The sequence below is a fragment of the Carassius gibelio genome, chromosome A17 (genome assembly GCF_023724105.1).
Source record: "Carassius gibelio isolate Cgi1373 ecotype wild population from Czech Republic chromosome A17, carGib1.2-hapl.c, whole genome shotgun sequence".
NCBI classification, from domain to species: domain Eukaryota; kingdom Metazoa; phylum Chordata; class Actinopteri; order Cypriniformes; family Cyprinidae; genus Carassius; species Carassius gibelio.
In genome coordinates this window covers 2727554-2753515 of record NC_068387.1, presented here as the reverse complement: position 1 = coordinate 2753515, position 25962 = coordinate 2727554, and the positions used below count along the sequence as shown (strand labels likewise).

The 25962-nt window shown below is 38.7% G+C and overlaps 1 protein-coding gene across 4 annotated transcripts in view; it reads right to left on the bottom strand.

Annotated features, from left to right (window-relative positions):
* LOC128031382 (protein numb homolog) overlaps window positions 1-25962 on the bottom strand; it is a 43926-nt gene that overhangs the window by 6447 nt on the left and 11517 nt on the right. For 2 of the 4 annotated variants that reach the window (XM_052619608.1, XM_052619610.1), the window contains exons 2-9: window positions 13906-14045; window positions 12217-12291; window positions 7234-7266; window positions 4106-4180; window positions 3162-3302; window positions 2367-2571; window positions 837-1142; window positions 123-266 (exon numbers count right to left, since the gene is read on the bottom strand). In XM_052619608.1, the coding sequence (XP_052475568.1) occupies window positions 123-266; window positions 837-1142; window positions 2367-2571; window positions 3162-3302; window positions 4106-4180; window positions 7234-7266; window positions 12217-12291; window positions 13906-14031 (1105 nt within the window). In that variant the 5' untranslated portion in view covers window positions 14032-14045. The remainder of the gene's footprint in view (window positions 1-122; window positions 267-836; window positions 1143-2366; window positions 2572-3161; window positions 3303-4105; window positions 4181-7233; window positions 7267-12216; window positions 12292-13905; window positions 14046-25962) is intronic. The other 2 variants (XM_052619609.1, XM_052619611.1) reach the window with 1 other exon arrangement.

The following is a 25962-nucleotide window of genomic DNA, read 5'->3' as shown; positions in this document are numbered from 1 at the left end:
TCAACCATTTGAATGTCATTATATATCAAGTTCTGATCATTTTTGACAAAAAAAGAGAATATAGCCATAAAACAAGGATCTACTCCTGTGTGAACGACGGAGCGTGTGAGGGTGTAGCTGACCTGGAGCTGAGGGTGACTGCGGGGAGGAGGTGGGTTTGGGCATCGGTGCGGAGGAGAACGGGTCTTCTGGAGCCCCACTGAAGGTGGATGTGATCTGAGTGCACAGAGAGCTGATGCTGTCGCTCTCACCCTCCACCTCCGGCACTAACAAACACAAACACACAGCACAACATTCACTACTCACACCTGCGGCAGCAAACACTGCGGCTCTGAAGGCAACAGAACAACACCGTTCACATAGTTCTTAAAACCCAAGAATCAATCTTTTAGTCTGTTCTGTTATAAGTTGATGCATGAACAAAACTTCGCCAAAGCATTATTTGTAGCAAACTTACCATTCAATAATCACAATAAGCACTGTACTTCACTACTTTTGATATGAAACAAGTCTCGACTTAAAACAAGACTCGATTAAATTGTGTCAGTTCTATGATGAAACTCAAATAAATGTGGTTTTGATGCTCTTTAATGTGACATGATCCCTGTAGTAGCTGACAGGGTTTTCTGTATAGTTCACAGCATTATTTCTGCGAGCGATCTTTTATTTCTTGAGGCATTGTGACATGTATCCAATCTGATACATACAGCATCCAAATGAATGGAGATCAAAATTAAATTGAAATGCAAGCTCTTGAATCTAACTGAACTAAATAAATACCCAGCCCTGACTGGAGACTTCCAGAGGGCAGGTAAAGGCAGACTGCAGAGCCTCACCGGTGTTTCTGATGGGGAAGTCAGACTTGCGCTGCATGGTGGAGGGCAGCTCGTTCATGCGCAGCGACATCTGCCGTTTGAAGGGAGAGGTCTTCTGACTGAGCGCAGGGAAGGCCCTGAACGAGCCCTGGCGAGCCAGAGCCTCCACGGTGGCGTGGCGTCGAGGGATGGCGTGAGGATTGGCTTCCTGAGGGGCCAGAGTGCTCATGGGCAGAGGAGGAGAGGATGAAGAGCCATTGGGTCCAGCGAGGGTGACCCCGGGGTTAGACACGCCGACAGAGGAGCCGCCCAACACCCCCTCAGAGTCTGCAGACAGAGGAACGGTTAGACCCCCTCACGCACTCACCATCAAAACACTTAATACTCCACACATTAAAATAGCGACTCGAGAAAGTAAAACAGCACGAATGAACAAAGATAAACTTAGTAACATCGATGCATGGAAATGGTTTTCTATTTTGGACGATATTAAGGAATGAGCATAAAAAGTTCATATAGTAAAAATATTGATGTCTGTGGCTCTTCTTTACTGGTTTTGTCTGTTTAAATGGATGTTGTTTTGTTGAATTAAAAACAAAGTTGATCACACACACACACACAGAAAAAGAGAAAAACTTCTGATTATTATCAATGTTGAAAACAGTTTTACTGCTTCATATTTCTGTGGAAACTGTGACACATTTTTTCAGGATTCTTTGATGAACAGAAAGTTCAAAAGAACTGGAAATTATTCTAATTATAAATCTTTTGTAACATTAATATACATATAACCCACTGTCACTTTTGATCAATTTAACACATTCTTGATGAATAAAAGTATTGAACTTTTATGCTCATCAAAAAATGAGTTTGAACTTTCTGTTCATCAAAGAATCCTGAAAAAATGTGTCACAGTTTCCACAGAAATATGAAGCAGTAAAACTGTTTTCAACATTGATAATAATCAGAAATGTTTCTCTTTTTTTGTGATCAACTTTGCTATTGTTTTTAATCACAACCAGTTTTACAGAGAACAGTGCTCTACATCAAATGTTAAGAAATGAATACTTCTAATTAGTAAGGATGAATTAAATTGATCAAAAGTGACATTTACAAAAATCTTTTACAGTTTCCAAAAAATATGAAGCAGCGCACGTGTTTTCACAAATGATGTCTGACGGATCGTGTGACACTGAAGACTGGAGTAAATTCAGCTTTGATCACAGCAATACATTACATATGAACATAGATTCACATAGAAAACAGTCATTTTAAATGATAATATTCATAAAATTGCTGTTTAATTGTATTTGTTATTTAAAAAAAAAATGCAGGCTTGGTGAGCATAAGAGACTTTTTTATAAAAACAAAAACAAAAAGTGTATTGACCCCAAACCTCTGCATGGAAGCATACATCATCAAAGAAATGCTGACTGTATGAACATCACATCCCTGAAGCCCTGAGCTCGTGTGACGAGTCGACATCCAGACATTTCTTAGGACTTGATCCGCTGTATTAAATCTCTCTCACACACACACACACACACACACCGTTCTTGGCGTCCTGCAGCTGTCTCATGACCTCCTCTCGCTCGGCCTGCTCCGTGGCTGTGGTGACGCGGAAGGATCCCTCGCGAGTGAAGGTGGTGCGGTTGGCATCGAAGGTGGCCGTGACCCCGCACTCCTTCTCCCTCTTCTGCTTGCGCTCCAGACACGCAGCAAACGCACAGCCCACCGCGTGACTCAGACGCTCGCCCTGAGACCGACACCAAAACATCAACTATACATATCATCAATTACTCATTATAGAAATACTAGTCGTTTTACAGCATGCCGATATCTGATATGATGATATTTTTCAACAAAAATAAAAATAACAATAGTAAAATCAATCACTGCTGGTTTTATATTCAGACGCAGATGCAACCTAAAACTCTTTGGTTTAATATAAGTAATAAACTCTTCAGTCCAGTTTTCATGTTGTATTCTAGTCTGTATTGTCGTCTCTGTATTACACACATAGTGAGTTTATTTTCATAATTGTGACTGAATGTCTCACAATCCCATCTGAACTTCTTATATCTGCAATTTAATTTCTTTCTTGGACACTTTGCAATTTTGACATTAATAAAATCTGATTTTATATATGTGGCTGTTTGGACAACATTTAGTCTTTCTAAAAAATGACAACTTGACAATGATAGTACTGAAGTAGTACAACCCAGATTATGTGATGCAGAACAATCAGATTTTTACGAGCTACCTGACAAAAACACTATTTCATATAAAGAGGCAAACAGGGAAACTGAAGGTCAGAAGCCTCTCGGTCAGATACGAGCATCTCACCGAATCCTTGACGGCCATGAAGCAGTGGCAGATCCAGCGGCGCGTCGTCCCGTCTCTGCAGATGTAGGAGAAGGCGTGCTCGAAGTTACGATCCGGCGCACAGAAGGAAACCTTCTCTATCGTCTGGTCCAGAATCAGATCCTGGGAACAAAACAGAGATGTTTATTTAGCCATTTCTGCTTTTGCAGGCATCTGCATCAGTAAAAGCCTGTAGATTTGTAAAAGCTGATCAGAATTCATATGCAACTAAGTGGAGCATCTTCCAGAGTAAACCCAGCAGTCCTTCATGTACCGATGAGCAATGACTGACTCTCACCAGCAGGAGGCACTGATTCATCCAAACCGCTCTCAGGAACACAACAAAGACATTCGGAAGAGATGCTCTTCTCTAGGCATTAGCAATGAATGGGACTGAAGCGTTCAGTGATGCAAGAGCATCATGAACGTGGACAGAATGATTCACACCATATCCAAAGTCTGCTAAAGCCATTTACTAAACATCAGTGTGTTATTTTAGAATCATTTGTATTATATATTATTATTACATATTGAAATATTTTCATATTTCATAATATTAGCTTTTTCTATTCATATTTATGCCAACAAGCTGAAAAAAGCTGTTTTTAATGGTTTTAGTTAACTATAATAACCATGGTCTGCATTAGCTTTCCTTGTTGCATTCACAAGATTTAATGAACAAATCATTCTTATGACTCAGAAATTGTAATTTAATAGGTTGACTCTGATTCACATAATCATTTCAAAATTAACTGTTCACAAATCAGACAGTGATCACTCCACTGAAGGAGGTCATGTGAGTAAATGATGACAACATTTTCATCTGAATTCTCTTTAAGTGCACTTTTCTATGGTCAGGATCTGTCTTTATCTGTCGTGTGGTTATCTGGTGGATCATCATCGGTCAGTTTAGAGTCCTTCAGTACCTTTGTCTTGTCATCTACGACCCTCAGGCCATCCGCAGACACCCAGAGCACGGCTCGCACGGCCTTCTTACCCGCCTGTGTGGACACACACAACACACACAGTGAGAGACCGACGGGGAAAGAGACGCACAAAGAAGAGAAGAGAGCTGATCTCCCCACAAGATCCCCCTGTTGAGGCCCTTCACCCTCTTCCACTTTCATACAAATGCACTTTCATCTACCAACAACACCTGAAAACAGAGAAAAGTTCAAAAACATTGAGTTTTGAGAAAGGTTACAGCAGTGTTAGGAGCAGGCTTGGCATATGACACGATAAAGGAGAAACAGTAGAAGTGAAGCACTCAAACAAACACACATCCTGATTCAGGGAGCTTGAGTGTTCACACTTACCCATGTGCAGACATTAACTGTTTCTCTCTCACACACACACACACACACACACACACACACACACACACACACACACGTTTGCCCCTTTGCACCCACTCGTCTACTGCTCCAGACATGTTTTAGGAGCAAACTAATCTATCAGTGGAGGGAAAAAAAGTGTACACACATTCACACACGTTTGAGCCACAAACATACTCTATGCAAACGTACACAAACACAGTCATTCATTCACTGTGAGACTGAAGTGTAACCAGACTTCAGGACTCAAGAGCAGAGGTCGATCGATGTGATGTTTTTACAGATTAATTGGCACCAATTGTTGCTTTGTGGAAAACTGGTTAAATCAATAATGACAGATTTTAGTTGCAAGTGTAATAGAGTGCCCTCTAGAGGAGACATAAACCAGCTGTGACAGGAGACTACTCTTTGTATTAAGGAAAAGCCATACAGTAGGAGTTATCATTACATTTAGTCGTGATATAATAAATCATCCATTTAGGACAATCAAATTAAAAATGGAGTACTGCAGGGGTGTCATATTTTGGAAGCAAGCTGAACTTTGTAAAATGTGACTTGTGTCTCAATAGGACTACACAGTTGTCGGGACATTAAACGTCTTCACAAGAGCTCCCCAGCTGCTTTCACTGCCTCAGTCAGGGCTTCTGCAGGATTTTTAGGCTCAAATTTAAGACCTGCACAAATAGGTGAAGATCACCAAATGAGGGGTAGGGCAATGTCTGTGGTAACATACTCTAAAAAGCATGATTTGCAGTTCAGATTGAGGTTATCACAAAAACTTCACATCTCTGCCTTTAAACCAGTTTTAAGAAACTGGATGAGTTGAAACACTGCAGCACCGTTCATGTTTATTTAATAAACCATAGCCTTTTGAAGTTTAATCGTCACATTAAACCACAGGAATTCTGGTCTTTCTGTTCTCTTGAAATCATAATTAAGACTTTCTTGGACCATGGCCTTACATTTGTTATAATTAAATGTAAGACTTTTTAAACCCTGCTCATTGTGTTTATAGTCACACTCTTTCAAACTATAATTCGAACTAAGCAAGTCTTATCTAACTTAATATTCTTTTTTTTAATGAAAACTGAAGGAGTATACAGAAATTTTATGAATGGTAATCAGTTTTTGAACACATTTACCATTTTCACACAACGTCTTCAGCCAAAAATGGGAAACTCTTTTTGCATTTTGCCTGTTTGATTACATGACAATGACGTTTTGTGGACTGAAAATACAGGTTTTTGAAAACGGGTTTCAAAGTACAGGTTTTTGAAAACGCCACCGTTTTCCTTTTCCATGTAAACACCCAATAACGGGAATCTCAGAAAACGGTGATGTCGTGCGCATGCGTAGTACGTGCTATTTAAAAAATATATAAATTTGTAGTATGTGTTAGGTATGTAGAAATGCGCAGTACATGTCAATTTCAAAGGCAAGTGCGAACAAACATACACAACCATGGCGGAGTACATGGTACGGTGGTTAGTGCTTAAGAGTTTACTAACGCTTCTTCAGCAATGTGTGGATTTAATTCACCAATATTACCATAGACAGTAAAAGAAATGGACACAGCGACCCCATTGGAACTCAACTGAGACAAGTGAAGCCCATTTTTAGCGTTTTTTAGCACTTCCGTTTCTGACGCGCAGACTCAAACTAAGCTTGACGACGTCAGCAACCTGTCTGACAGATGTAAATCTTCTAGTAGCTGTGCGTGCAAACTCTCTTGCAGAGACGGCGAGCTTGAGCGGGGAGTTCTTTGGCGTGAGTGAGCAGGAGTAAGTATTCTGATTAATTATTTTGTATAGTATTTTAAAATGTAACGCCAGTACGCCATATTAAGTTAATTGCCTGCGAGCTTCTCCACCTGTCTATACGGTAATGCGACAGAGAGCCGAGTGGTTATGATGCAATCGTTAGCCTATTTTTACAAAAACTGTTTATACGGGGCCATAATGTAACATAGAAGGTAATGGAGCCCTTTATACATTGTTGTGTATCTTTAGAAATAAATAATGGACAAATGGAGTCTTTAAACGCCTCAGATGTAATGTTATCCGCTGTCAAAGTGACGCCAAAATGAATGGGAGGTAAATGGGATGCTAACGCAAGTGAAGTTCTGCTACAAGGCGGCGGCACGCATCCGACTTCAACTTCCGGTCGACTTCCTTGCCGGCTTAATATTACAACCAACAGCAGAGATATAATCGTCACTTCCCGACAGGTACTGTTTACTAACAGGGTGACAGCGCCAACTACTGGCCTGGAAGATGTAATACAGCGTTTTTGGCCATTTTTGCGGGTATGTAAAAACCGTGAATCGTTCTGAAATCATTGCTGTGTATCCTTGAAACCTTTTAAAAACGTTTCTGTTATTGACTACATCGTCGTCATGTAAACAAAGCCTTGGACTGATCCACCTCCTCTCAAGTGGGTGGCAGGAGTATTTCCATCAAATGTCAGAGGTGCTGTTATTCAGATAACTTCAAATAACCTTCTCAGAAAGATTGTCTTCCGTCATGAATGTAGCTAAACTGAAAGAGAAAACCAACTGAAGAAGGGGACTCTAAAGACCCTTGCTGCAACACTGAAAATCCAGCAGGAGTTTGCATTATATTTATATAAATGGAGGACTGAAGCAACAACATAAATTCAAGATTGAATACTTGCATAGAGTATGTTCAGGACAGTACGTAAATGCACACAGCAGAACTTACTTTTGCAAAGAAGCCCTTGAAGAACTTTCTGTCCTGGAATGGAGGTTGGTAAGGGGATGTTGGTGGGAGGAAAAGGCAGGAGAGGGTTACAAATGAACTCAGACACAACGTCCTGTGAGTTTGTGTCAGGACGGAGTTTGGTTTAATGGGGTTTGATGGTTAAAGAATGAGAAAGTTGTGAGGGGTGGAGAGGAGAGGAGGGGGAATCACACCTGTAGTTCAGACTCACCACGTGTGCATGTGTGTCAGTGTTACTGGTGCGGTTACAGTTCTAGTATTATTACTCCACTATGTGAGTTTGAGTACTTCACTATTCTTGAAGGAACAGTTCACCCACCAGTAACTGATCATGTACTCTCCTCATGATCTTCTAACAGGTGTTAGGTACAAGGTTTACGCTGCTCTTTTCCATACAATAACAGCTGGTGGATGATGTTGAGCTACAAAAATCATAAATCAAAGATGTAAACAATTATTATTTTTTTTGTTTTTGTTTAAGTTACTGCTTATGTTTTGATCAGTTAATAAAGCAATAAACAAATAATCCAACCTCTATTAGTTATCATGAATAGTGTCGAGTATGATTAATCTCAGTGTCTAGAAAAACATGAATATAATTTGTAATTATATCAATTGATATTTGGAATTGCATGTTTTTAGCTTTTGAGAGAAGCTTATTTACCAGTTTATATAAAGTAGAGAGTGTGTTATTGTATAATTACTATTTTCTTTTAATGAAATTTGATAAAGAAATTTCTGAACTTAGAAAAACCTAAATTATTAATAGTGATTTTAATTTGTGAGCAAAATAAATATTATTAGTGAAGGCCACACTTATAATAAGCACTGATTCATGGTGCTTTTAATTAATTTTTTTTCTGAGCTCAACAGCTTCAGTCTCGATCACTTTCTTCATTTGGAAAAGAGCAGCATGAACACATCTACGGCTTCCTCTCGTGTGTTTCTCTTAATGAAAGGGCCGTACAGGTTTTGGTGAGGGTGAGTAAATCATGGCAGAATTCAGATTGTCGGGTGAACTGTTCTTTTAAATGAATCGTGTTATGATGTTAGTGATGGTTTGAGCAGTAGTTGATTAGCATTGCTTCTGATGACGTCACATGACATCAAAAGAGTCCGAGGGAAAGAACCGATCCTGAATCACTACAAACACACACCCCAGCTAAGAGAGAAAGAGTGTGAAGATTTCAAAATCACTCAACCACATACACACCAGGCTTACTTTATTAACTTCTTTATTAGTATTGATGGGTCCCTGAAGAATTTGTAACATCCATGGAATCTTTGGGGAACCAAAGACCTTTCTTTTTAAGAGTGTACACACAGTGTTTGGATATTTCTGGGTATGGTGATGGCATCTACTACTGAATTCACGGACAGCCGGTGTCATGTTTCTTGTTTACAACTCGGCTATCACTGTAGAAACAATCGGGAATGTGAGGAAGTAGCACTGACTGCTATATATATAGATCTTATACTGTACATGTGGAATGCTAAGTGCAGGAATGTGTCGTCATTCCCAAAACCTTACAGTGTGTATGTGGCCTCTGTAAAACAAGAAGTGCATCATTCACCAAGTCAAGGACTCAGTTCCTCTCATCTACACTGGCTTCATGTCCCTTAACTGAGGTTTTGGGTTTCAGTTCAAGTAACAATGACCAGCAAAACCATTATATACTGAGCCCACATCTTCAGTTAAGGCACAGAAAGAGGTGGAGGTTTAAAATTACTGTTTGTTTCCACACATGTAAGTTCAGTAGAAGGAAAAGCGATGCTCATTGGGTTAAAAAAAGAGGTTTGAGGGGTCAGAGAGGATCGAGATGCTCTTAATGGCTCATGTCAACAAACCTGCTCAGAGAAAGAGAACATCGTAATGCATTCACTTTAGTACATATGCAAACAGACGGAGGGGGACGGGAGAACGTGCAGGAACCGTAGACTGTAGACAGATAGAAATATAGGAGCTGGAAGTGAATAGAAACAGGAAAGACTAGAGGAAAGAAACTAAAATGTCTCGTCCTTGTCCTTTCTCTCAAAACTAGCCTGCATTTCCACTGTTTGAAATCTGAATGTTGTTATAACGGTTACTACATGAACATAACCGGCCCACAAACACAGTCTGGGTTACGTCCGTGAATACGTTATAACTTTCCAAGTCATTGAATTCATTTCTCCACACCATCATGAGCTGGCTGTGAAAGAACATGTAGAAGATGATAACAAACGAACATGATTCACAGCTCATATTTGTTCATTATTTACTTTCAGAAGAAGTTTGAGGTAGCCATGCAGCATGACAAAACAAGACTGAGTAAACTGAACGCACATTACGCCTGCACTGCATTTAGCATCTGTTCTCTCAGCCGAAAGCAGAACTGAGTTTTTGCTTCGAAAGCTTTGAGAAAAATGACATCAGCAGTGTCTGCTTCTCGGCCAGCAGTTTAAAGGAGTTACTATTTAAACATATTTTATTTCAGCTAGCTGCCAAATCAGCATTTATCATGTTCATTTAGTTTAGGTACAGAAAAATATTCAATATCAAAAATATTACTAAAACTTGTGAAAACAAATAATAACTGTACATTATTATTGTCTCACACATAAAACAGAGTTTAGAGTACTTCTAAGATCAGATAAAAAAAAAAAAAAAAAAAAAAAAAATTTTATATATATATATATTAGTAGTAACTAAATTAAAATGGCAAAATTAAAATGTAAAAATAACTAGGGATGTAGAATATTATCGGAACGTTATCAGAATTGGACGATAAAGGCTTAAAATGTAACCATTGGCCAATTTCGGAGATTATGCCGATATTCCTTGACGGTAAGATGAACAGCTCGTACGTTATACACACATTTATCATGTTAAGTGCAACCAGCACAGCAACAATAAATAAACACAAGTGGATGACATCAATAAAGAGGAGCCTCTGCAGAGACACAAGCACTTCCTGGACACGGATGGAAAGCTTTCAGTGACAGGAAATCTTATTACATTAGAGGACGGTCCTCACACACACACACACAGGTCCAGCCATTTAATTTGGCGTTCTGGGTTACAGTGAAGGTAACTGAATTAGTGCGGATCAGTTCTGGATAAAGAGGTTTGCACTGTCCGAGCGAGGGTTTGAGCAGGTTGCAGGGTCACGAGAGATGACTTCCCTGTTAAAGCTTGCTCTGTATGTCATTAGTTATGTTCAGGGTGTTTGGGACTTCATGCAACAGCCATAAGACTCGGACTAGAGATGCAAGACTATTCGAAATAAAAACACATTTTATTAGTTATAAATATTATTACATCATTTTATTTTATTTTTAAATGTAAATGTAGCGTAGACACTCTGGGTTAAGATCATATGGGTTTTGAAAATGAGTAGATTAAATGACGCGATTTTAATTTGTACTGTAGGTGAATTCTTCTTCTCTTACTCTGTGAAAGCAGGTGTATGGGAGACTACAGTAGCATTTCCAGACGAATGGGAGTTTATTCACAGCGCACGCAGACATCGGTCAACAATGAAACCGTCGGGTCTATCGACTGGAATGAGAAATAAATACATTCTACAGCACTCTTTTCTAACAGCAGGTCAGGAGGAGAAGATGATATGCGAACATCACGCCTCTACGTCTCCAGAGTGTAACCTGGGTGGAGGCGTGCGACGCCGTGTCAATGTGGAAAATAGACAGAGCACTGGATTTCCTTTTCCCTGAAGAATGGAATGTGTTCTGCTGGACGCTGCTGAGACAGGAAACTGACGCCTGTCCCTCTCCGGCCGGACCGTGTGCTTACGTGCTGGGGTCTGGACGGATGATACGCTACCTGTCCTCTGCATGCAGAATAATGCCTTCACAAAGAATCATGCTTTCAAACAATCAGCAGGAAGTCTAGACTACACGAACCACATCACTCCCACACTCTCAGGTACAAAAGCTGTCACTGGGGCGGTACCTTTTCAAAAGACACACCTTTGTGACATATTGGTACCTTAAAGATACAGATTCAAATATATATTTTTAACAAAGCTGTGCACCGGCTTCCTGTGTTACAGGCTGAAATCAGTAGCCAGCACATCAAATTCAATTTTTCAGTCACTAAAATGATTTTATTCCCCTCAAATATGATGCTGTTAAACAGCTTTGAATGCTAAGCATGTTATCAAAACTAGAAAAGCTAGTAAAGGAAGACTGCGGAGGCTTGTTGGTTTGTGGGCAGGTTATGCAGAAACACAATCAGGGGTCGATGTCTGTGGAAGCGCAGTGGTTCAAAAATCCTCCTGAACGAGGGAAGTATTTCATGCTCATCAAGGCAGTATTTATTCGATCAAATATACAGAAAGAAACACTAATCCTGTGAAATATTATTACAATTTAAAATGTTTTCTATGTGAATATAGTGTAAGATCTAATGTATTTCTGTGATGTGTAGCTGTATTTTCAGCATCATTTCTCCAGTCTTCAGAGTCACATGATTATGCTGATTTATCATCAATGTTGGAGACAGTTGTGCTGCTTAATATTGTTAACTTTTTTTCAGGAATCTTTGATGAATTAAAAGTTAAAAAGAACAGCATTTATTCAAAACAGATCTTTCTTAATAACACAAGTCTCTTTACCATCACCTTTTATCCATTTAACTCACCCTTGCTGAATAAAAGCATTCATTTCTTTCCATTTATTTTGTATTTTTTTTAATAAATGCTAAACTTTCTGTTAAGGGACAAACTGATAATATTTTTTCCGTGTATTGCTGTAGACTGAGCTCAACTTATATTCAACAGTTTTTTTCTGATGCTTGACAGCATAAGCGAGACCAGCGGAAGAGGAAGAGAACAGCAGGAGGAGACAGACACGCTTGAAATAGACCACTTGGTGTCGACAGACAGGGACTGAGCAGAGTGTTCAGATGAAGAACAGGAGATGTTGTCCCAGCGCTGGAGATGTGACGGATGAAGCTACACCTACCGTCTTCAATCTCTTGACTGCATCTTCACAGATGTGCATGCCTCGAGACTCCTCGACCTCCACGTGCCCCAGATACTAGACAAACACAGACAAACAGTAGTTTAGCTTTGAAACGGTGACTCAGTGTTTCCTGTCAAGCTGTCCCATGTAGTCCTGTTGGAACGAGCGCTGACACTCAATGTGCGGAAACAGCGGCGCCCTCCTCCACCTCCCACAGACCGCTCTGCTAGAAGACATCGCTGCGTCTCGCCTTCAAGACTCCTGGGACTGAGGTCGAGCCACCGGGAGGGCAGCTATTGTCCTGACAGGAAAACCTTCCCGTTCCCCTAGTAAAACACACAGAGCTCAGGAGCTGCTATTGTCAGTTTGTGACATCAGCAGAGAGCAGCTAGAGAACCACGAGTGCACCTGCTTGTTAACCCTGTGAAGCCTGACATATGAATTAAGAACCTGCAAAGAATTTAGATAAAAATAAACATTTTACAGTTTCAGAAATTAAATTATATATATATATATAAAAAATAAAAAATAAATAAGGTCAAAGTCAAAAATATATCATTTGGTGCAGATGTTTATATGTGGCCAGAAAGCAAGATGAAATTCTGATAGCTTCTGAGGTCTGGTCTTTATCTGACATGGCTTCTAACCTGGCTCTGAACCAGTTATTGAGCATGAGTGAGAAAAGAGCTGTCTGTCCCCACCAGAGCAGCCATCTTCCAGAGCGTGTAACACAACAGAGCAGTGATTTAGCTGGAAATGGGCACAGAGTTATTCATAGAGCTGCTCTTCTCCAGTCTGTGCCAACAAAATGATCAAAGACCAAAACAACCGCTGATGTCATACTCCTCATCTGAACTAAAGCACAAACCACACAAAACACCGACTCGCCACTGTGCACACACACACACACACACATTTCACATAGTGAGCTCTATGGAGGATATTTATGATCAGCAGGTGGAGAAATAAGAGCTCAGATGATGAGAGAGAGAATCTAGGACACGACACAAAACACAAACACACATAAAGACACCAACCCAGCACAGGCCACCAATTTACCGTGACCTTACGCTATGATATGAAAGAGCGGACTGAAAGCACAGAGGCGAGTAAGAAACTCTACAGGAGAAGAGGAGCGCTGATGGCCAGAATGAACAGCAGTCTGTAGATTCAGGCTGCTCCGTCTCTGTGGGATTGTGGGTAAATGCGGCAAATTAGAGACAGATCAGAAGCAGGTTAAGGACGGCGCGGGCCGAGCAGCACCTCTAAAGATCACAGCCAATCACACGGCTGTGAACGGCCAACAAAACAAAAAACGCTCTCAAGTTGCATATAAATTATTTAAGATTTGCATCTCCTTGCAACTCCAAAAATCAACAAAAAAAAAAAGATATAATAAACTTGCTAAACAACCATCTTTACCCATTCCTAGTTTAATAACTTTTGAAAGACAACATCAAATTCAACTTTCCTGCTTAATTTAATTCCAAAAATGGGTCTCATTCACACACACACACACACACACACACACACACACACACACTCTGAGGTTCTAGCATGGCGTGATCAGTGTCAGAGACGAGGCACACCGGCGCTCCACCAGTCCCTCAGAGCTCTAGTGATCTCCAGCATGAACAGCATGAGAATGATTGACAGCTGCTTCAGCACAGGTGTGCATGTGTCCAATACCTTGACGGCGAAGCTGCATTTGGCCCCGCGTACGGCCTCCTCGTCTGTCTGCCACTGGTGCGGCCGGCTGGACTCTGGCACATAAACGTCTTTCTTTCTCCGGAAACTCTGCCGTAGCTTATTCATCGCTCAGCCTCCTCCTGCAGACAGACAGAGAGAGAGTCATTTCAGACAGACCCCAACACCAATACAATACCACCTCAAATATAAACACCTCAATACCAGCGGCTCCTTCTCTGACACCACATCGAGTGATTAATACTCATACAGAAACACTGGCACTGTTACCCCACAACTTTAGTTTCTGCTTGGTACTGGATTGTGCTCAACCAATAAGGGTCTTTTCGATGGCCAATGCTGATATTTTGGAGAGAACAGTGATATAAACCTTACTATTGAAAGATATTAAGTAACACATGCTGCAATTAAGTTGACCTTTATTTGAAAATAATATTCACTAGAGAATTATTCAACAGGAAGAAAAAAAAAGTGAAATAAATGAATACTTAAAGGGACAGTTCAACAAAATATATATTTTTTAATCATCCTCAAGTTGTTCCAAAACTGAATGATTTTGGAGAGTGTTGGTAACCAAACAGTTGATGGTAGCCATTCAGTTCCATAATATTGCTATACAATACAAGATAGGCTTAAATGTTTCCCGGCTTGACTGTTAAAAGCAGATGATTGGCTTCCCAGCGGGAGGGGCGGGACATGTGCACACATCCGCCATCTTTGCCGTTAAGGGTTTTCCTTATTTAGTTGTATTGAGGATTGAGGAAGTGACATGTCTCTCTCAAAAAAGCATAAATAGTCTCTGGTATGACACAGGTATTACAAGGAGAGGGCGACTTATGAGGACATAACCCATTATTCGTTTTTTTTTTGAGAAAGTGCACAATGTTTTCTGTGAGGGTTAGGGTTAGGTGTAGGGCCATAGAATATACAGTTTGTACAGTGTAAAAACCATTACACCTATGGGATGAACACACTGTGTGTGTGTGTGTGTGTGTGTGTGTGTGTGTGTGTGTGTGTGTGAGTGTGTGTGTTCAACCGCTGAAAGAAATTCACATTGGTTTGGAACAACATGAGGTTATAAATGATGACTAAATGTTCATTTTTGGGTGAACTATCCCTTTAAGAAACGTCTCGATTTTGTTATCCTATAATAGTGTTTTTCACAAATAAAGAAAGGTATAAAAACATGAATTAAAAAGGAAGTAATCACCAGTAAGTGCACACAATAAGTAGTAACTGGGAATCATATTTTCTCATATAAAGACCAAGTATACAGCACATCCAGTGAATATGAGAATGCATCCATCTGGTTAAAACACAGTACAGTTTCAAATCAAAGATAACGTTTGGATCGATGGATGGTCACAAAACACACAAACAGTATGCGTCTTTACACAAGCTTCAGATGCAGAGGATCTGCATGGATTCAGGGAATGGCGCTGTCAAAATAAAAGTTGCATGGTCAACAAACAAATAAATAAATAAAATAACTGGCCAATGGTGATAATTAAAATATGCTTAGTACAGAAGTCGCTGTTCTTCTGAGATGAATACTAGAAGTGTTCATTGTAGTTGTAACATTTCTCTGTCTATTTATATCTCACACACACACACACACGATAATTCTCTCTCGCTAACACAAAAGTGAACAAGCTGCGAGCGCAGAGTGCCGAGTCACATCCGAGCGACTGCAGTGAGACACGCTCACAGTTTCAAAGAGAGCAGCACTGAAACAGGAAGCTCAGATTTCAACAGAATAACGTGACGCTCATTTGAATGAGACAGGAGAGATACACCATACACACGCAGACAGACAAACAGCTTGGAAAACACAATAGCACATTAGCATGAGAAGTGAGTACAGAGCTCAGCTTGTGTGTGAAGTGTGAGTGATAGAAATAACACACACACACCACACACACACACACACACACACACACACACACACACGCATGCGCACACACACACGCGCACACACACAGGTTTGCAACTCTTAACCAAATACAGCTATACAGATATATGTATGCCATATTTGATTAATAGGATTTTTATAATTATTCTATTCAGCAAGATTGCATTATATTGATGTGATGTGTTTATTATAAGTTACAAATGCTTCAACCTCCCACTTCTCAAAGATATTTTCTTCAAAAATAGAGGGCAGCAAAAACTTATCAAATGTTTCTTGGGCAATAAATCATCATATTATTCTGATTTCTGAAGATCATGTGACACTGAAGACTGGAGGAATGATGCTGAAAATACAGCGGAGCATCACAGAAATAAATTACCTTTAAAAAAATTACCTTTTTAAAATAGAAAACACTTACTTTAAATGTAAATATTATTTGCCAATATTTACTGAATTTTTTTATTAAATAAATGCAGTGTTGGTGAGCAGAAGAGACCTCTTTGTAAACTGTTGAATGGTATTGTATATAAACCGTGACTTTGTAAGCAGCAGCTCCTCTTTCCCAGTGTTAAAATACAGAGCTACAGGAGAATATGAAGAAAAACATTTTAAGAAGCAGAAGAGATGTGTGTGTGTGTGTGTGTGTGTGTACGTGTGATCAAACGGTGAGACCTGTGCCAATGAGTTGATTTACTGTCAGAGGACAGAAACTGTGAGAAACACAGAAGAAAGCAGCACAGAGGAAGAGGAAGAGGAGAGAGAGAGAGAGAGAGAGAGAGAGAGAGAGAGAGAGAGAGAGAGAGAGAGAGAGAGAGAGAGAGAGAATCCTACATGTAGCTCAAGTTCAGCAGCTTTCCTCTGCTCTTGGTTATTTAGGTCAGATCGACTGCAGGCCGCGGGCAAAGCTCCGTCACATGATGAAAAACACCACTCCACAGATTTCTGCCACTACCCATCACTGAAGTCTCCTCTCTGCTGACATTACTCTCTCCGTGCTTTCTGTCACCACTCATGGTGATGCCCCGATACGTTTCTGATCTGCATGATCTGCACAAATTAATTTTTTTCTTGCTTTAAAATTGGGGTTTTATTCTAATGGTTGAAATTAATTTTAGTAATCAAAAATGTATTCAAATTGACAGAAATCATAAATTCTACACAATTTACTTGTAAAAATGTAGTTTTTAGGGCCCTATGTTTATAATATCACACCGGATGACGACTGAAGCTGCATGACGTCAAGACAGACTTCCTGTTACTTTGCCACTGCATCTGGGTGACAGTGTGAACAGCCTTTACTCTTTTTGCTGTGTCTGTGTGCGGTGTGTGGGAGAAATAAGAGCCAATGAAAGAGAAAGTAGGTGTGAGAGACAGCAGAGAGTCACATAAGGAGACTTAACCAGAAAAAGAAAACTAAATTCATTCAATGACTGAATTAATCTGACTCCATAGGAGGTTCCCCGATAAAAATTGCTTCCCGGGGTTAAAATATAAGTTTTTTGGCAGGGTTGCCTTGGTAAAATTCACATTTGAGGGGTTAAATATCACGCTACTGGTATTGGGGTTGCTTCAAACCGCGGACATGAAAAACAACCTCAGACTTGGCAACACTGGTTGGCATTTACTACACAGAGCCGTAATTCACTGACAATCTACACAGAATCGATTTTATCATCACAGGAGATTCTTTGTTGATTTTGAAAGTGATTTTGTGTAGCTTGTTGGTGGACTATGGCTCGGTGTAGTACCTGAACCAGTGTTGCAAAATCTACGGTTGTTTTTCCATGTCCATGGTTTGAAGCAACCATTTTTTATGATTTTCACAAAAAAATCAATGGCCCCAGAATATTTTGTTTTAGGAATATCTGAACATGCAATACATCAAAATATAGAACAGAACCTCTACTTTTAAACAGAAATCTGTTTTATTCTAGCTTCAAGCATTCCTTCATTTTTAATCAACACTTGAATGTAGGTTCAAGTTTTATATAAATAAAAAAAGCAACATTTTAACAAAAATTAAGAAACTTCTTGGATCAACATTTCACTCTGTAACATTTGGCAGTTTTCATCGATATGCTGTTTATTGTCGATGATCACATAGTTTTTCAAATGCATGTGCATACATACGAGATCGCTCATTTCTGTGTCTTCCTCGCATGTGTTTTTGATCGGCACCTTCTGGTAGGGCTGTCACTTTTAGTTCGAAAATCGACTGCACAATCGATCTGACCAAGCAAAAAAAAGTTTCGAAAATTAAAATAGGGAATCGATTTTAACCAAATATGTACACTATTAATTTTAAAAGAATTAAACAATTAAAAAATATAGATGTAACAAAACTCACAAACAAGCAGAAAAAGAAAACAAAGAATTCCGAAAGTTCAGTATGCGTTGCAAAAGCTAGACAGAAAATACCAGCAATTGTACGCGCCTTTAAGACCCAGTGACGTCGAAAGCGACCTCTTATGCAGCGTTCACACCAAACACAAATAGAGCGTCTGGCGCGAATTATTTCAATGTTAAGTTGGAGCTTGTCTTCTCAACAGCTGGACATATGGTGAATAAAAAACGCTCTGCTCTGGACCCCGAAAATGTTGATCGACTTGTTTTCCTGTCCAATAAATTTGTAATTGTGTCGGTTACGTTCAATAAAAAAAGAAAGAAAAAAAAAGTCAATTTAAAGTTTCATTTTTTTGAACAGTTGTTTGAAATGGATTGAATCATTATTTAAAATAATCTTGGAGATTTTTGAATTGCCTAAATCATAAATGAAGCCTGCAGTGATGTTTTTCTTTTGTTATGGCAGCCGTCCCCTCTGCACATATATTTTTTTCGAGAATGTTGCACTCCTGTTGCGGTTTGTTATTCTACACGAAACTTCATGCCAATAAATAAGAACTATTGCTGACTTGTGCGTTTCCAGCACTCTCTTTAGGTTCGTCCGTTATTTGACGTTGAAAAAGGAAACGTCTTTTTTTTTTAGACATGGTAAATCGATTTTACAATCGATTCAATGAACACTTATGTCTTAAAATTTGAAAATGATTTTTTCACAAAAGTGACAGCCCTACCTTCTGGACTCATTCAGGAGATGCGTAAAGGCACCCCCGGGCGTATAACAGTGAGAACGCAGAAACCCAGTTAAACAGAAAAATTCAGTTCAATTAAATCTCAAAACACACATAAAAATGCCCATGAAGTAAACAAATGACTAAGTGAATACAACAGTAAGAGAATGACTGACTGACTGAATGAGTAAACTATGTTCGTGTGAACAGTTTGAGTGAACGAAAGAACAAATAACCAAAAGTGAACAAATGAAGTGAGTAGAGTGTGTGAAGGACTCAGAGGAGCCTCTCTCAGTCTGTTGTGTCTCTGTGTGTGTGTTAATGAGGCCATTTGTGCAGCAGAAGAGCATTAAGTTGAGCCTCAGTCACGTGGCTCACAGAGCACACACAGAGAGAACCTATTTAAATCATCTCTCCAGGATCGGAAAACACTTATTAATTCCTGCAAAAGGAACCTGGAGAGGAAGACAAAAGAGCTTTTAGACAGACAGAGATAGACGGCAAAGAGACGCTCTCTGAAAAGCACTCCTTCCACAGAACAACACGTGGCTCTGCTCCATGTCAGACGTCTTATGAATGAAAACTCCGGAAAGCCGGAAAAAGCATTTTTGGGCGTCACTGAAAGCTTATGTAATGTTCGGAAAAAAACATTCCATAAAGCCTGAAATACTGAAAAGTTACTATTAATCAGACAGCGCTGATTAGAGACAACTATAAATAAGACAAATTTCTAAATTTTTTAAAAAAATAAATAAAAAAATAACAATGTGGATCTGTATTGAAACCCTGCTTGCTTTGTGTCAAGATCTTGCCCAGCCAGACACCGCAACATTAGCTGATTTCAATCCAAAATTTGCAAATTTAACAAGATTTGATTATCACACAAAACATTTTCGAACAAGCCACATTTGCATCCAACGAGTCAAAGAGAACAAACTCATCACTTCCTGATAAAGTGGCACTGTACATCACTAAGAAAAGTAGGAGAAACTATATAATAATTTTCCTACATAATAAATGACCTGTACCTCAAAACAAGCAGACGAAACACAATGAATGCGGTTATTGCTTTCGGAGATGGATGCCTGTTTGGGAACGCAGTCGTTTAACAGTTCTGGAATGCAATTATACAGAAATACTTTGATGACAGACTTTGCTCGGGCATTTGCAAATGACCATAACAACATTTCAGATGCGGTGGAACATGATCGTTCTGCTGGTTAGTCAGGATTTACTGTCCCATAACGCAACTTCACATGACTTTTTTGAAGCACTTGGAAAAATTTATTAGCAAAATGCATTTCCATATCCCATTATTCACATTAACCCTTTTTCGCACAAGTGAAAAACCACCTCAAGCGAGTGTAAAAACGTTTTGGGGAATTCAGGCAGTTTAATAAAAAATTCAGTGTTTCCATCACTTGATTCTGATGCGATACTACAAAATGCACATAAAGCAGAGAGATTGAAACCTAGCTACTGACTTAACCAAAGGTTTGGTTTAGGGGCGGAGCTACATGTTTCCCCTAACGTGTGGCAAACGCTTACTAATAATAATAATCATAGTAACACATTATAATACGGTCCCATTTGTTAACCTTAGTTACATAAACTAACAATCTAAAGCATTTATTAATCATATTTTCCATGATATGGGTTAACATGGACTAACAATGAACAGCTGTATTATTATTAATTAACGTTAACAAAGATTAATATCAGTATAGAGTTACACTTACGGGACATCTTAGACCTTAGAGCCGATAAATAATGCATCATTTCTTGCAGAGATCCTTTAGATGCGCACTGTTCTCCATGATGGTTTTTAATTGCTTGAAATATCATTGGAAACACTTCGAAAAGGAAAATACAGTGAACTGCAACGTGCAGGGCAAGCTACTGTAAAATAATGTAAGGAAATCTTTGTTCGCCTGTGTTTTAGCGCATTGTTTAGAGAAGAGCGCATCCACAACGGATTCACACGACTAGCACAGTTAAGTTCGCTTGTGCATTTACAGTCTTTTGTGCAATTGTAAGTTGTAATATTGTGTTTATTTTATGCATATAAATCAGATTTTTCTCAAACAGAATCTGTTTGGTTAAGCTATGAGGGTTAATGGAGCGCATCAGTTTGCTGGTGATCATCTTTAGCTCAGCGCTAACAGCAGCTTATAACATTAATAACTATGACTGAAATTGTCATATATATAAAACATTATAATGAGAACACTATTATAATAAAACGTTATGAATTATTTCAGTTTGGTTTCCGTGTTTCAGCGCGTTGTTGCGGGAAGAGCCAAGAGTGCATCCACATTTTGATAAAGTGGTACTGAAGTCCAGTGTTGATCATCTTACTTGAAAAAAGTAATTAGTTACAGTTACAAATTACTTCTCCCAAAATGTAACTGAGTTAGTAACACAGTTACCACAAGAAGTAATTAGTTACTCAGCAAAGTAACTGTGATGTTATTTTTTATGTTCTATAATGCTATAACGTCCTTTAACATCTTTAATATATAAGATGTTTATATTAAAGGTTTGAAGAATAAAACACTATAAGTATTTTAGAAAATGTTGTATTTATTTGAACTCAATAGATTGCAGCCTGGCCCTATGATATGCATAGAAAATAAATATTGAAAATAAAATTCAAGTACAAAATTAAGACAAACAATTTACACTTGGGTAAAAAGAAACAAACGGAAACCTAGCCATTACTGCAAATCTCTAACTGTATATAAGGCCTAAAGTTACTGCACGATAAACACTATCCAAGTCTTATGTATAGAGCGTCTGGCACGAGTGAATTCAATGTTAAGTCAATGCAAAGACGCAAATAGACAACCTCGGAAAATCTGCAAAACACATTTTTAACCCCTTAACTGCCACTCACGTTTTTGAAGATATACTTGAATGTGCATTATACAAACCTAAATTTTTATAATTCATGACTGAAAACATTTTGTAACATGATTTTGAAACCTGTTTTAAAAGACATCATTGAGGAGTAGCCTAAGCTAACAGCCTAATTTTTTGTATTTCCTCTAGAGCTGAAACAACGAATCGATTTAATCGATTAAAATCGATTATTAAAATAGTTGTCAACTAATTTAGTCATCGATTCGTTGCTAAATAACTTTTATTTGCCATAAGCGTCTCATTTCGTGCATATTTTAAATCTGCGGTGACCAAAGTGTGGCAATAATGAGCCACCGGAGGTTTTACTCAGCCACTGCAGCAGGAGAAGTAGCGAATAGCCAATAGCTGGCCTCGTTTTATGTCACGTGCTTCCCGAACAGTGAATCTGCAGCATTCAGCGTGATGTGGGAGCACTTTACTTTGAGCCTTCAAAAAAGAAGAGTAACCTGTAAACTCTGCACTACTGAACTGTTTAAGGGGCCGTTCACATATTGCGTCTTTTGCGCGCTCAAGTTCGTTATTTCCAATATAGGCGCGCGGTATGCGCACTCACAATGGAAACGACGCGCCCATTTTGTCCGCACCGCATCGAGTTAAAAACATTTCGAATTTTCAGAATGCCGCAAGCGCACCGCGGGTCATGTGACAAGAACTAACCAATTAGCTTCATCCTTTCCTGTAACAACGTTGAAAACTCAGCCAAGATGAAGGAACAGCTGTTCATAGTTGTATATGGATTTCCGTTTTGAAATAAATTTAGTAGCAGAGCTACTTGCAAGCGATTTTTAGAGCTGCAAATTCATTTATCCTTTGCTGAAATTTCCGCATCTTCATGGAGAGCGCATGTCATGGTTGCTTAGCAAAGACAGACGCCTCAGGGGCGCTTCTGCCCGAGCGCTTTGGAAAGAAGGAGAAAGCGGCGCGCCTAGCATTTTCCACGCATTTTTAGGCGCGATATGTGAACGTTCCCTAATACTTTTATTTGTGCAGATTCTCCAGTACAGTGTTGTTTGCAAATGTTTAGTCGTAAAAGCTGATAACATTGCTTTTTAACAGTTAACATTTAAAGCTTTACAAACATGTTCTGTGATCAGTTTGTCGTTTACCAGTTCAAAATTCAGTCGTTCAGCCTAATTATGACTGAATGAGAGAGGTAAATGTTTAAATGTATTTGAAATGCACTTTTTTTTCTAAGTATTCACTGCTCTTTTTCACACAGCAGGTTTTTTATGTGTCCAATTTTTTTTTCTGGACAACCTTCTGATGGATTTTACTTTAAAATGTGAGTTCCATTCAGGTTTCATGCCATTGGCACTTTTTTCGAAGGATTGTTTACAATTTCACAGCATAAGCTATAAAGCTGTTTCCCAGTAAATAATAAAATACAATGCATAATAAAACAACTCCAGGTATATTTTTGATGAGGATATGGCAATGCAACATGGTTAAAATCTCTTAAAAATCTATGCTGAATGATAAAGACCCTTTATAAATAATTTACTTGGGGGAAAAAATGGAAAAAACTAAAATATAAGTACATAAACAGATTAATCGATTAATCGTAAAAATAATCGTCAGATTAATCGATTATCAAAATAATCATTAGTTGCAGCCCTAATTTCCTCACAGGCTGTGAGTCACAGCATGTCCGTCATACGGTGATGCGCTATGAAATTGTTGCGAAGCAAATTAATTATAATACCAATACAAAGAAAGGATTTTTTGAAAAGTATGAACATGGAAACTGGAAAGTATGAGCATGTACAGCACTCAATACTTAGTTGGGGCTCCTTTTGCCTGTAAAGTGTTAACAAAAATACTACAACACAAGCTAAACCTAACACTTTTCATTATAAAAATTTTAAGTAATGAGGTAATGAGATGCTTGTTGCTGATTAATGCCTACTGTAGTGAGTCAATGTTCTTACACAAGAGGAAACAGTTAAACAGGAAGTGAAAAGGGCTGGGAAGGAAGGGAACCCTCTTCTGGATCTAGAATGTTGTGTAACTGCGGATTCATTTCTTTCTCAGCCTTGACAAACAGCCGGTTTTAGAAACAGCCGATTACAGCCTAGTAAAGCAAATCTATTGAAATGCACAGAGCGTCGCACAGAGGAGCAGCCAGAACAGAGGACAGAACGATAACCTTCACTAGAAATATCGCAGCCAATCACAAAACACTAAGAACAGAAGAAAAACCCCAATGCCCTTAATTCAGCTGATATTACTGGCAATATCTGAGCAAATATTTTGTTCTCATCACATTCAGATTACACAGAATGTCACTGACAAGACTTCAGCATCAGTCAAGGCTAATCGTTTCAGTAAATCATGTTTGTTTTTAATCCAAGTATTAAAAAGTTATTTTTCTTTTACAAACAATTACAAATCTGTGGTAACCAAATTAAATGCTAAAACATTATTATTATTATTATTATTATTATTATTATTATTATTATTAATATTATTATACTACATTTATACACTACAATTATAGGTTTAATTTTTAATAACAATAATTGTAATAATTAGATCATTTCTAAATGTAATTTAACTCAGAATTTTAGCTTGAATCTTTTCCTTTTATTTTTTGCTATTGCTGTGACTAATGCCTGTAGCCATAGTAAGAGCGACTAAAGTAATTATCAAGGCAAATATCAAAGTTGGCATTGTCCATACCACAGAAAGGCTAGTCATAGTTGACATGATGTTATGTAATAAAGAAGCACAGTGGAGGCCTGAATTTATCCATCACACCTGACCCAACTGACAGCTCTTGTGTGTAACTGTGTGTACATACACAGACCACAAAACTGATGCGATCAGCGCTGCTGTCAGACAGAGATTACATCCAAACCCTTCAGATGACACGCTGCTGATATCACCATCTCTGTGAGTAACCAAAACCCCACATTAAAACACACACACACACACACACACACACACACAAGAGCAGTGCATGTGCAGTCAGACCTGACACACTCGGTTCTGTTCACACGGCACAGCTTTACCAAGCTCTGTCTCAGAATACAGACAAAACTGAAAAAGATGTGGTTGTCCTCATTGTTTATAACTAAACTGTTCCCCCTTTTCCACCTGTGGGTTTTCCAGAAACCAGGCTGTGGTTCTCACCCTGCTCAGGAAACAGAGAACCTCAACTGTCAGATCCAACAACTGAGGTAAATGTAAAGGTAGGGAAACCGAAAAACATAGAAACAAACACCCTACATGATATCAGGTTTCTTTGTCCCATCCGTTGCTATGGTTCTTGTCCAAAATCGAAATTTGACATTAATTCAAATATGAATGGGTTCTAATCAAGTGGCAACCTTCCGGTCTCGCTCATTAAACTAACACACAAGTGACTAAAACTGCAATTCATCTGGCTCCAAAAGTGAGTCAGTCCAATAGACTCCCATGTTTAAAAAATTCCCACCTTTACAGCAGAAAAAAATGTGTTTACAGCCTGGTGCAAAAAGGTTTCAGTCTATATAGCTAATTTCGCCTTTTGTGACAACTGTGAGGGGGTAATATATGTATATATATATATATTTATAATTCAACCATTTAAATTATATCAAGCCTTAAAGTTCTGCATAATTAAGGCCACTTGAGTGACTCTCGTGATGCGCTTCTCATCCGGTGTGTGACCACCTAAACCTGTTAACCCACACCTGAACGCTCTTTGTTTGCAGATGTCAATGTTTACGAATGGATTAAATGAAACTGGACAAAATTCATCAATCCTAACTATATATCATTATGAAAGTCTAAGCCTCAAGCATCATCGACAGATCACTGTTGTCAGTGGAAAGCTTATAAAGAATGTATTTGTTAAATTTGTGTAATCAGTACACATCAAAACACGTATAATCAAAACGAGTATGTACCAGATTCATCGTAACAACTAGGGCTGTAGCTATTGAATATTTCAGTAATCGAGTAATCTTACCAAAAATTCCGTCGATTAATCGAGTAATTGGATAAAATGTGTTTTTGCTTAATTAAAGTGTAATCTTAATTATGCAAGAGAAAATAAGACTCCTGGGTCTCTTAAAATGAACAGCTAAGTTTCCTTTTTTAGAAAAAATATTTTTATTTTTAAATGCAACGTAGGGCTGCTCCGATCACGAT